The 13,942-nt window shown below is 38.7% G+C and overlaps 1 protein-coding gene across 3 annotated transcripts in view; it reads left to right on the top strand.

The window, feature by feature from the left end:
- The window catches only part of LOC138617846 (CUB and sushi domain-containing protein 3-like), a 229,538-nt gene that overhangs the window by 83,164 nt on the left and 132,432 nt on the right, over positions 1-13,942 (top strand). For all 3 annotated transcript variants that reach the window (XM_069693161.1, XM_069693160.1, XM_069693162.1), the window contains exons 18-23: positions 1,149-1,337; positions 4,271-4,387; positions 7,879-8,094; positions 9,473-9,661; positions 10,508-10,677; positions 11,824-11,980. In XM_069693161.1, the coding sequence (XP_069549262.1) occupies positions 1,149-1,337; positions 4,271-4,387; positions 7,879-8,094; positions 9,473-9,661; positions 10,508-10,677; positions 11,824-11,980 (1,038 nt within the window). The remainder of the gene's footprint in view (positions 1-1,148; positions 1,338-4,270; positions 4,388-7,878; positions 8,095-9,472; positions 9,662-10,507; positions 10,678-11,823; positions 11,981-13,942) is intronic.

Here is a 13,942-nt window from a genome sequence, read left to right on the forward strand (position 1 = left end):
TCTACTCAATACTGAGCAAATGGTCTGAATACTTATGACCATGTGATATTTCAGTTTTTCTTTTTTAATAAATTTGCACAAATTTCTACATTTCTGTTTTTTTCTGTCAAGATGGGGTGCTGAGTGTACATTAATGAGAAATAAAATTAACTTTTTTGATTTTAGCAAATGGCTGCAATGAAACAAGGAGTGAAAAATTGAAAGGGGTCTGAATACTTTCCGTACCCACTGTATATCTGTACAGTTTCACCAAGGCCATAGCCCCAATTCTCTCTCCCCATGCAACTACTGCCCTGTGCTCCTATGCAGCACTTACTGTATTTAAAATCTACTTTTGACCTTCTTTCATTGAGTGACTTGTTGATTTAAAAAAAAAAAAAAAATGAAACCTTGCGCTCTTAAAAAAAACAACAACAACGAAACTGACAAATCTATCAAGGTTATTCACAAAGAAACTGTCAAACGTTTCAGTCTGTGCAGTTGTACATTTTTCTACCAACTCTGTACTGCATTGTGCTGTTTGAAAGCTTTTGTCATTTTTTTCAGTTTGGAGTAAGAATGAGCAAAGATTCTTTTTTTTTTTTTTTTAAGTTAAAAGTCAAAGGAAATCTCAGGAAGCTTTGCTTTCTATATTATATATGCGACCTGAGACCACCTTTTGTTGAGATGCTTGTACCAACATCAAAGGTTCCATCAGCACTTAGTTTTAGATGAATGCGACCTAGAAATGTAAGTGAAAGCAGAAATAGAATTTGCGCTTCGTGTTTCATGAATGCTGTATGACATCAACATACCTCTGTAGCCAAAAAGTCATGTTTATAAGCAGAGTAGACCACCCAGACTGTATTAATAGTTCAACAAAATCTAATATACTGCGTGTCAGAATGACACAGCAGTCAGTCTAACAGTAATGCTGTACTTAATAAATAGTGCACATGTGCACACTACAACATTATCATCAAAAGTCACAGTAACAGACAGCTAGTTCATAGATAAACACAAAACTAATAACAAAATCAAGCTGGTGAACTTGTGTGTCGCAGTCCTATAAACATGAAATGCAGCAGTAGTTCATTTAATTGCCAGTATAAAAATGGACATGTGTTTCAAACATATTTAAGAATAATATTTGACTTTAATTCCTCTAGTTGTCACATTGGACACGTACTCCTGTATGGATCCTGGCATCCCAGTGAATGGCGCACGGTTGAGCCATGACCTGTCAATCGGCTCCACGGTGTCCTTCCAGTGCGACCCCGGCTACAGACTGAGTCACGAGGAACAACTAGTTTGTGAGAAGAACCACTTTTGGAGCCACCCACTGCCCACTTGTGATGGTATGTATACATAAACTGGAAAAGGATAATAAAATACAAGAACTGACCTTTGTGTCTATTAAGTATTTTTGCATGAATGTTAAGAGTTTTTAAAGGAGATGTAATAATTGGCGATAACTTGAAACACTGCTTGAATTTGTGACAGCACCAGATAAGCTTAGGATAGATTAGGATACAAGCATCATTTTGAGAGAATGAAGAGCATTTTTACACATACAGTATGTATACATGGTCAATCGTTTGCCCCAAATACTTGCGGGATGCTGCAACTAGAAACTGAAATGTACTTTCTCAATTGGTAACTGGGGTCTTCAGATTCTTATCCACCCTGAAAAATAGCTTGGTCTCGTTGGCAAGAGGTAACAACACAAGCATAGCCGAGTGTATGTGGATCGCCCACAGCAGGTTTGACTAACCAAACAGAAGCTTGATGCTTGTTGAAGTGCTTTTTATTCAGCAAATATACCCACTGCTTGCGAGAACAACTTACTGTGGTGTTATGAATCATGTAATACTAAAGACAGATTATGCTCCACTTCAAAGCATGAAGCTCAGCATCTTCCTGATAATTCTGAAATCTCACATAATTTCTCATTCTCTGGGCTGTGTTAGTACAATTTAGCTTTTTGTTCTGTTTTAGAAGCACACTAAAGGACAATTGTGGCAATTATTGTTGCTGTGCAACCCATAAATGATGTGCCTTAGTCACAGATCACTCAACTGAAACAAAATAACAAATAAAATACATGCAAGGGTTGGTGGGGAGCACCATACCATGCATATGATACAGAGCCGTGTCATACTGCTTCAGCCCGATGGTTATTCTCATTTTATGTCTGGGAGCATTTTCTTGCCCAGGTGTGTGCCAGACTGGTGCCAAATGCCTTGGCTCTCTGCCTATGGAGCCTCTAAAGTAGATTGTTTGCCAAGGATCCTCATCCACTTTTAATGACTTTATGTAATTTTGGCTCATTAATAAAATATTTGATATAATTTTGTTGGTGGGTAAGGATTCAGTCCTTGATGTGTTCTGCTTGCTGGAGGGCCCAAGGGTGGAAGGAGAGGATAAGAGTGGGGTGGGTGTGTGCAGCTGTGGAGCCCCAGGCATTCCATTGATCCTCCAAAACATCATCTGACATTCATTACTTTGAAAATATGAAAATATGTACATGCACAAGAGTTCTACTTCTAATATTTGTCAACGATAGCTGTTTTGAGCAAGGTATCTTTGCATTTGGTTGTAATGCCACCCTTTGGCTGGTCAGGCCAAAGATCTCACACACACACACACACACACACACACACACACACACATTAAAAAGAAAGACATGATAATCAAAATCTTGTCAAATTTTATGAATGCTGTATGTAAAATGACCTTTTAGTTGAAACCGAAACCGAGAGCATGAGAAAACATTTATAGATTTGAACAATACCCAATTAGACCAGCTAACCTTCAGGCAGATCTGGAATGAATCTTCCAGTCCCCGGCAGCCAATGAGGATAGAGATTTATCTCATTAACTTCCTTTGATGAGATAAGGAGCTTTCTGGGAGTACATTATGTCAATAGTCCATGACTCATGAGTCACATTTCCGAGGTGACACGAGCGTTGTATCTTCAGACAACATTTCCTATCATCTCATCTTTAACTACTCTGCATGGGGGGTTGCTACTGGATTATCTACCCAACCTGACTCGACAGTCGTTGGATGATAATTATTTCTATTTGGGAGACATTTAAAATGACTTTGATGTCACAATAAAAAATAAATACAAATGCTCTAATCAGTCCCTCCTGCCTTCTTGCGATCACAATAATGAATTGAAATTCAACCAATTCTCGCAATATCTTCGCATTACAGTCAATAGAAGCTCTGCTGAAGGAATTATGGCACAAGTAAGCCTCTCCAAACAAACAGTCCTCATTTACAGTTATTAAGGTTCTTCAACTTCTCCTCTCATCATTAAAACAAACCAAATGCTGGAACTACATCCATGGAAAAAAAGACAAAACTGGAAGTGACAGAATTGTGACGATTGGTAGCCCAATTCTCATGTTAAGACCACATTTCCCATAAACCCTATGCATCAGTCTAATCATTGATAAAATGTTAAATTACATGAGTTTTATTCACCCTTACTGCTTTAGCATACAGTTGAATCAATATTATTTAAAAAGCATTTAAATTACTTTTTTGGAAGTAGCCTATGTGTTCTATATTACACTCGCAGACTGATTTGTTAAGCTATGTCACTTTCATGTCTCTGTAACTTTGGGCTTTAAGTTCAGAAAAAAAAAAGAAAAAAGGTGAGAACTAAAATATTTCCAGCTATTTTTGTAATGTGCACTATGCTTATTATTATCATGGGAAGTAATTGCATCTGACTCTTTGTTTATCAGGTCGTTGTTCTTCGACTTTTAATTATATCCATTTCCTGCAATTTTAATGCAATAAACAAATCTATGCAAAATGCGTCACAATTTTTGAGAAAAGCTGCTTAAAAATCATGCATTTTTAATCACAACAATCCCCAAAAACTCCTGAAAACCGGCTGATCTGTTGAATATGCTTGTCAGTTCTTGTGTATTGTAAGTAAATTTAATGGATGATCTTGTTTTCTGAGAATGTCTTTCAGTTTAAGCTACCAGGAGAGACGAAAATATGGATAAATAGCTGCATTAATGAATAATTTATTGTCATGTTAGACAGTCGGGCTGGTTTGGAGAGAGGGAGCAAAAAAACTCATTGTGTTGGCAGAATTACAGGTACTCATAAAAATAGCAGAACAGGTTGTGATATGACTAAAATGCATTATTCATCTGAATCGCTCCTCTGTCTTCAGGTGAAGGATTTATAGGTTCATTTACAATTTTCACTTTTTTTCTTTTCAGCAACAGTTATCATTCATTATCTTCCCTTTCTATTCAGCATCATGTGGTGGGGATATCAGGGGCCCTGGGGGGATCATCTTATCACCTGGCTACCCGGAGCTGTATCCTAACTCTCTGAACTGTACGTGGACGGTAGAAGTCAGCCATGGAAAAGGTAGGAAAACCCCGCTTTAATTTAAAGGGTTCCATGAATTCACACACTACACCTCAGTAACAGCATGTTTATTTTACCAGTGACACCTAAAATAGTTTTAACAAAGGCCCAAGTCTCAAACTTAAAAGGACACCCCCTCAACAGATTTTGAGAGCATCACAGGGATTTCTTATTATAAAGTGAAAAGTGGTTAAAGCATACATTTCACTAAAGCAAAGATAATTTAAGTGTACTTCTTTCATCATTGGCAGCTGGCCAGAATATGAAAAATTACCTGTAAATCCTTTTTTCAGGTGTGTGTTCCCGTATCGGGGAATTCATTTTAATTTGTAGCTCGTTCTTATCAGTAGTACTTCCACCTATTACGACTTATTTGAACAAATGATGTACAGTTGGTTGGTTTTAACATTCCTCGGTTAGATAGATTTGGACATTTTTAAGAGAATATTGCATTTTATACATTTTTTACGCCGTTCATTTTAATGAACAGCCTTGACATTTATGTGGCCCACCATCTAAGAGAATTCTGGTATCTAATTTTTGTTCACATATTACTCTTTATTTTATTGGTTAAATTCTGTTATCACTGTCAGTTATGTGATTACCAACCAGTGCTCCAAGATGTTCTTATTCATTATTATCTGAAAAGCACACTGAGCTTATCTCAGTGCCCTTGCTGTATTATTCTTATATTCTACCATGGTGCTTCTTATCCTTTTCCAAAAGGCCCTTTGAAATGTTATACTAAATTCTTTGTACAATTACCAGTTGATTCTATTTGTCAAAACCTGCAACTCTATTGTCATTAGACTTTTCTTTGACTTTTCAGCCTCTTCTCTGAATTGTAAAATAACATATACCTACTTTTATTTATTTATGCCTCAAAGGTTTCAAGATCAATGTAATTATTTTCCACATACTTAAACTTGCTAAGAAAAGTTAATAGTTATATTTAATACAAATGTATTGCATGTATCCTTATAGAAACTCCATATATATATATAGATATATATAAAAATTAGTGCAGTACACAATAAATTAGTGCAGTACACAGTAACATCACTTTATCCTTCCTTATGTAACTCACACTTACACCTTAGCGTTGTTTTTAACTGCACTGTGCCATTCATTTTTTTCTGTCTTATGTCTTTGTTATTATCATAACAATAACACTTTTTATTTCTTACATACGTCCTTTAACATTCAACAATAACTGGAGGCAGAGAACTTAATTGCACCCACAAATGTGAACCGATAACAACAACTTAGAAAACCTCCAAATAATTAACTAGTTGAATTTAACACGGGGCCTCATATGGCACAGCAAATTATTCAAAATGACAAAGGAATTTAGTCTGAGGCAGTTAGTACCAAACCTTGTATTAAAAACATTTAAAAAATTGGCAAAATTGGGAAGGTAACAACTTTTACATACACTGTGTACACACACACACACACACACACACACACACACACACACACACACACACACACACACACACACACACACACACACACACACACACACACACACACACACACACACACACACACACACACACACCATGTCTTTTTAATCACGTGTCAATTACAGTTGCCCACTCTGGGAAATACAATTTAGATGGCCATTGTCCCAAGGCTTCCAGAGTGCTGTGCTGTGCTATGCATATAATAGCACAGGAGAGAAATGAGCACCGTCTGGTTGTCAGACTGGGGGTGAAAAAGTGGGCTCACCTCAAGGCCTCCAGCACAATTATCCACAACCTTCCACTCACGCGACATCCAGCTGCTGGCACTTCTCTTTCCTGGCTACTGGCTCTTAACCTCTTTCTCTTGGGCCACCTGATCAGCTTCTGCAGTGTTCACGCTCATGCCACTAACATTTCGGTCCGTGGTTTCAGTTCAATTGTTTTTTGGACCAAGACAATAACTTAATCTGGATAAATTCTTGAAACAAACACCAAGGGACTTTTCCAACATAAGGAAATGTCCCTGCCATTCACAGGATTCACCAGAACGTCTCTTCTCCGTCACAATCTTGGCCATTGACCAGCTCACACCTCGTTTCCAGGCCTGACAGAGAGGCAGATTCTCACGACTTACAGAGCTGAGCAAAAACAAAATAAATCCATATCATAGACACTTTACAATAGTCTATGTCCTACACAATTCATATATACTTTAGATGGTTTTCATTTATTGATGTCTTACAATTCCATATGCATTGCCTAAAGCTCAGGTGATTCTTCCCATCAGGGGTTTTCTGTTCTACTTGTAAAAATATATACAACACTTTCACCTTATATGTGAAAACCATTCTATCCCCCTTTTGTTCCTTTTAAAAAAAAAAAAAATGTTTACCTATGGTTAATCACTAGTAAACAAATTAATCTCCTGGGATGCCAGCTATTTAACTACTCACCAATGTCACGCACCTACAGTACTGTACAATATTGGGAAGTCTCCTCACAGGGATGGCTCATAATTGATTGATTATTTGCCTTTACGCTCTGTAGTATAATTGCTATTTTACAGATCCCAATCAATCATTTAATTTGGTGATTTATTTTAGGGCCATTTGGGATTTCCCTTATCAAGTGAGCCAAACATTGTGGAGCACATTATAGAGGCCTATTTGAACAGATTCAACAGATGGCATTGAAATGGCAGCACTGATTGTCCTGAAAAGCAGCCAACTGACCATCATGGATGGGATAAAGATGTTGTTATCGGGTCTGAGTTATAGCGTGATAGAATAGAAGCACACACGCTATACAGTTTCCAGACATGGATCTTTCTTACTTCCATAAATGTTTAATAATATTTTTTGATGTAGAATCTATATAGAATATGTTTGACCAACCTCAACACAAGTTATAGATGTTCTTTGGTGCCATAGATTTATTTTACGAATCTGTACCATTGGTTTGCTGTAGGCCAGTTAGGAGTGTGCTGTCCTCAAGTTGTAGTTTTACAAGGGGAGATTCTCCTGTACAGGAAGAAAGGCCATTCTTATTTCTGGATATGTTTTTAAATGGAAAAGGAAAATGGAAATTTAATAAAAGCTTTAAAAATCCAACATTTTAACTTCTTGACTTTAGGTTTTCTATTCATTTAGCATTTTTCATTTCCTGTTATTTTTTTGTCTAATTTTAAATTGAACTTTTTTGTTTCCGTATAATAATTTCAGGATTCATTTTAGTATGATGTTTCTGCTGTAAGGATTACACCATTTATTATTTAAAAATATATTGTGTTGAAAGATGTCTTGGGCAAGCTAAACCCAAAACAACAAAATTTACATTCATGATTTTTAATCGTGATAACATTTTCAATTCCATATTTTAGATTCTGTTGGAGGTAATTGTATTCAGCTTTAGTCTGTGCCCTTTGTTTTATTATTTTCAAGGCTCTTTCTGCATCTTTATCAGGGATTCTTTGTATTTTCTCAAAAACCTCTAGCACCAGACTTTCTTATTTTCTCCTTCAAGGTGTCCAGTTCACTTTTCATTCCTTCCACCTGGAGGATCACCACGACTACCTTCTGATAACAGAAAACGGCAGCTTTGCTCAGCCACTGGCGAGACTCACTGGCTCCGAGAGGCCTGCGCCGGTTAATGCCGGTCTGTATGGGAACTTCAAGGCACAGCTACGTTTCATTTCTGACTTCTCCATATCGCTGCAGGGATTCAACATCTCCTTCTCGGGTATGAGGGCATGAAGGCATACTTGGGTTCTGTCTATAGGAAGAATGGAGAGGGGACTATTGGTGACCATATACACAGGATGGGTGGCGAAGGTTTTTACAGGGGAAGGAGGATGATTTGTGTGGAGGAGGCAAAAGGGTGCTGAAAATGTGGTGGGTAGAGCTGTTAAGGAGGGATAGAAAGCGGTGACCGAAAGAGAAAGACAGCTCATTTAGGGATGAGATCAAAAGCACAGAGCCTTTTTAAAGCGTGCATAAAGTAACATGTGAGGAGTGATTTGTCGGTCAGAATGGTAGCAGGCTGAAGGCAGGCCGTGCCTCAGGCTGCTGCCGGTCAGAGGAGGATAATTAAGAGACATCATGCAGGTAGAGGGTGTCTGACCGTGATGAGAATGATCATCAAAGCATGCCATGTGGCCCCGTGTCCTGAGGACCGAGGAGACGACGGGGCAGTGGTGTTGTACAGAAATAATGGGCACCCCATACAGAGACCAAGGAATGGAGAATTAGAGGTGGAGAGAGAGGTGGAGAGGGAGGTGGAGAGGGAGAGGGAGAGGAGAGGGAGAGGAGAGGGAGAAGATGAGACAGATGGTGATGCTGAGTGAGCTGGGTTGATAGAGAGGGCGGATAGTGAGAGAAGGAGAGCGTTGGACGGAGAGACATAGTAAAGTAGAAAAAGAGAGAGAGAGAGAGAGAGAGAGTCTGCTTTATGAGCATTTTGGCTAAATGTTTGCCTGCTGTTCGCTGAAGTGAAGCATAACTTATGCAGCTATGAATATTCATGAAACTTCTGAGTTTGTGTGTGTGTGTCCTTGCATGCTCTGTAATTAGCATCTACAGATTTCCTGATTAGAATTCATTTTTTAACCTTTTATGACCTTCGATGAAAGTCTGCTAATGCTCGGGCCACATCCTACAGTAGAGTGCTGCTGTAATGTTCTGCTGTGCTTTAATCAATAGGCCGACGTAGTTCTGCATGCTACCAGATACAGGGTCGTGAGAGAAATGCTGATGGGAGCGAGACCTTATTCTTCTTTCACAACCCAAGTTGCATCTTCTCAAATTATTAGGCCACCAACAGCCCACCTATAAAAATATTGCTCAGAGGGTGGCCTAGTTTTAGAGAGCCCATCCTTTATCTAGACATCCTGGATTCAAGCTTTAGGCACGTGTCCAAACCTGATGAAGTGTCCTTGAGCAAGACAGTTAATCCCCACCAGCTACAATATTGCTTTCTGTGGCTGAGCATGCTCTATTCTTTGAAGGGAGCAAACATAAAGACTGATTTTGAAAATAATAAGAAACAAATGCAGTAATCTACATTTTCTACACAACATTTATATTTGCTGCAACATATATTTTGGCTGTCTTGTTTGCAGAGTACAATCTAGAACCCTGTCAGGACCCTGGAAAGCCTCGGTTTGGCTGGCACACAGGCTCCAGGTTTGGCATCGGTGACTCACTTGCGTTCTTCTGCAACACGGGCTACCGTCTGCAGGGGGCGAGGGAGATTGTTTGCTTGGGAGGTGGCCGGCACATGTGGAGCGCCCCTCTGCCAAGGTGTGTGGGTACGTGGTCAGCTGCTTTTATTCTGTTTCCCTTCCTGTTTATGCATGTGTTTTGCATAGTTTAGGCTGTTAGCTAATGTCAGCTTTTAAATGTAGTTGGCACAGATGTAAACTTTGTATTTGACATTTGAGAATGCAGTGGAATTGGATTTACTTAAGTAGGCTGCAATTAATAGCTACAACCTGTGATTAATTGATGTGAGCAGCTATACAACTATCCATAGAGATCTCTTTTCCACTGAAGGGTGATGAAGAGCAGGTCACGGGAGGGGAGTTCAGGGACAGTAGTACTGCACTGATCCCCCCCTCTAGAGGAGCTCAGTAACATGTACATGTTAAGATGTGACTCCAGAGATCTAGTCATTTGTCTAGGCATTGTGTCTTTCAAACTAGCCCCATCACTCCCTGACTTTTCAAGTAGGCAGTGTTGGTGCACAAAACCCCTGTAGAGAAATGCATTGCATGTACTGATCTCCTTCCCATTTAAAATCGGATCGTTTGCTCAGTGCTTGTTGATTCAGAGCAGTTAATTCTGGAAAGTAATCCTCTACTGTTTAGTCTTGGCAAGAAATCTAGTGGATGTTTTTACACTGAGCATTTAATAGTCTGTTCACAGTTTCATACTGTGTCAGTGCCAGTTGATTATTATGATACTAAAGTAGTAAAAAAGGATGGACCCTTGCTCATCAAAGTAAGACAGTTTAATCACACCTTTATCTCCATAGTAAGATGCTAATTAATTAGTAATGTCTATTAATTTCAGTGAATTTATTCCAAAGTTGGTTTTGCAGTGCATGTTGTTTTGTAACTGATTATTTTATTGTCTATGTGTTTGTTTTCCCGCAGCGGAGTGTGGATCGAAAGTCTCCAACAATGAGGGTGTTCTTTTGTCTCCAAACTATCCAATGAACTATGACAACAGCCACGAGTGTGTGTACAGCATTCAAGTGCAGACAGGCAAAGGCATCAACATCACTGCAGGCACCTTTCAGCTCGCACAAGGTGACATTCTCAAGGTAAAGACACAATGCAGTGGTTGTTTACAGAAAATAGATAACCAGCAAATAAAAAGAGCTTATGTTATTCTGAATCAATTTGCACTAATTTTGAAATTAATAGTTCAGTATATGAGCAAGGTCTTGGTGCTTTTTACTATGTGCAACAGGGGAAACTAGAAAATGGATTTTGTGAGAAAGCAGGAGGCGTAATGCAGAATAGTTTTGCCTTGGAAGTCAGACCAAAGGTCAAACAACTGCAGCAGCAGCAGCAGCAGCATCCCTTTAGGAAAGAACACATTCATTTCCTCACTCAGGGGCATTTTAACAGTTTTCTTAAGCACCACAGATGTGATGTAAATGACTATGAAGTCCCCACTTCACAGTCTTATCAAATCTTATTTTGAGATGCAGATGTTTTGTCTAATGCTCCAATTAACAGCATTATAGCCTACTATCTGTGTTTCTAGTAATGGACTCGTGTAGACAGTAATCTCTTGTACTTATTCTTTTTGTGAACATCTGAAATGTGGAGAGAGATAGGCTTAGAGAGTTAAATTGCCTTAAAGAAAAGGGAAAGAAAACAGAGTGCCTCAGTAGTAGTTCAAAGGAAGAACTCAGAACCTTTTATTTCATCTCTTGTTATTTTGCAGATGTCAATCAGAAAAGATTTGGTATACTGTGAGAAATTCATACTTGTCCATATAAAAGGGTTCTCTTTCAACAAATTCCATTCAGACCATGGATCAGAAAATATATATTAATATCTGTGATGAAAAAAGAACAACAAATAAAGATTAGAATATAATTAGGTTTGCAAAAATCCACAAAACCTTGAACAACAGTGTAAGCATCTTACTTTTTGCTTGGGGAATGATTTTGAATTATAAGTTGATTTTAGTTTTTAATTATAGAAAAAAAATACATTTATTTGGTTAATAATTGATAAAAACAAAAACAAAAATCCCCCCAAAAATCCAAAAGAATAAATTTAAAAAAAAAGTTATACTTCACATCTCAATGAGGACAACGGTTTTTACAATACCATACAATAAGAGGTTATATTGTCCCTAATAGCTACATTTTAAGTGTTGCTCTCTGTCTTTGGTATTAATATTTAATTAAGCAGCAAATCTCTCCATCATGTTCCTTTGTGTGTCCGATTAGCTCTACGATGGGAAGGATGGTGCAGCTCCACTTCTTGGCACCTACACAGGCACACTGATGCAGGGTCTGTCCCTCACCAGCACTTCCAACTATCTGTGGCTTGAATTCTACTCTGACCAGGAGACGACGGCAGCGGGGTTCCAGCTCATATACCACAGTAAGTCACATTTCATTTCCCCAGGGGGGGAGGTGGGCCCTAAAGTTTTTCCAAACGAGTGAATTTAGCCTCACTTCGGGAGACAGGCATTTCAAATAGCAGAATTTAAAAGAAAATTTTAATTGACCCTCACCCTGCTTCACTGCGTCTTTCACTGTCAAGGCATCCATTAAACACAGCATGGTGTTTCCGCTCCTGTCCAGCATGGAAAATTAGCTTATCTTTCCTTCCCCTCTGTCTCTCTCTCTCTGTCTCTCTCTCTCTCTCTCTCCCTCTCTCTGTGTGTGTGTGTGTGTGTGTGTGTGTGTGTGTGTGTGTGTGTAAGAATCCCTTCTCTCTCTCTTTGCTTTTGCTCTCCACTGTGGCAATTAGCGTCTATGGCTGCCTAACTGTACCTTGTTAAAACAGGTGAATTATTGTTGGGACTGTTTGAAAGCACTGCCTGTGTGTGTATGGTAGCCACGTGTGTGTGTGTGTGTGTGTGTGTGTGTGTGTGTGTGTGTGTGTGTGTGTGTGTGTGTGTGTGTGTGTGTGTGTGTGTGCATGCACTGTATGCGGTGTGTGCCTCTATATATCCGTGACTATTGAAAGTTTCGGTCATCGCTTTAAGTGGACCAATAATAGATGGGTTTTGTTTCTCTCCCTAATTGGCTTGCTGACTGCGTTGTTGCTAACCGTTTCTAATTTATTACTGTGATGAGAAAATGTTTTGGTGACACTGCGTTTTTCTGTCCAATTTAAAGTGTTTTTGTGTTTCACCTGCAATTGAGCTCTTTGAGTTATTTTTGTCGAGCAGTGAGTTTTATAAGAAAGAATCCAACATACTGTAGTTGGTGAAGTTGTGTTTGGACTTTCAAACTGTTTTGAACTTTTGTACAGTGTGAAAGTGAAAAAGTTATTTGGCCAACTCGAAGGTACTGTAATTATCGATGTGTGATAATTACACCAAATGTGCTAGCCAGGTACAAGCGGTAAAACCATTAACAGCTTTACGATAGAGTTCAGTTCAGCAGCTGGGTTGAAGATTCAGATCCTGACAGACCTGCACAAATAATATGATTATAAACATTAATCAGGAGCGGGTGCTCATTTGCAACAACAAAATAAATTGCCATTTGTATCTAAATTCAACTACAATTAGGTAAGTAGAAATGACTTAATTACAAGCTGCCTTTTGAGTTACAAAATAACCGATAATTATCACATAATTAGATTTCATTAGGGATTTTTTTTTTGTAGGGATGTGCTCAAGGTAAATAGCATAATGTAGTTTTGAAGGGCAGCCTACACTTGTTCTTTTCAACCAGAATGAATAGCCCTTCTCAACTTGAGTGGAGAATTGAGTGATGTATGAACAGCAAGGGGTGAGGAGAAGGTGGGATATGGTCAGTTTAAATATTGTGTGAACATGAAATCTGATCATGTTTTCATGACTTTTCTGCCAAAAGTGCTGAGGTAATTTTCTAAATGTGAGCAGTAACTGCTGGAGATTTATACTGGGCATGACACTTGTAATACTATCATAACATCTGGCATGGGCATGGACCTCGCCATGTCATGAAGAGACCATAAATCAGTGCTGCAGGGTTTATGTGCAGCCACTGTTGCTGCATAGCAGAACACTCATGTTTAGTACCTGAAGGAGAGGAATACATATAAAGGCCATGGTCAAGTTCGAACACGGTGAGCTAAGGAGTTATTGCGACATATATTTTTTATCCTTGTTTGTGGCTCATTTGTTTAATTTCTTCTGTAGTAACCCAACGTTTTGTAAGTTGATGGGCTTTTTCTCAATCATAGTAAATGTCCACACCTATTTGAACATTTAATTGTAAATGTGTAATTGTGGTCTCTGTCCAAAAGTAATCTTTTACTGCTAAGTAGTATAATGGGACTGTAAGCCCTCATCTGTCCTCAACCGGAAATTAATTCTCAAAGCTAAATCAATACCTCTTTACAATA

This window comes from Brachyistius frenatus, unplaced genomic scaffold (assembly GCF_029030835.1).
Source record: "Brachyistius frenatus isolate BFR_SWC_R1_liver_20210118 unplaced genomic scaffold, ASM2903083v1 Contig_14, whole genome shotgun sequence".
In the NCBI taxonomy this organism is placed as follows: Eukaryota; Metazoa; Chordata; class Actinopteri; family Embiotocidae; genus Brachyistius; species Brachyistius frenatus.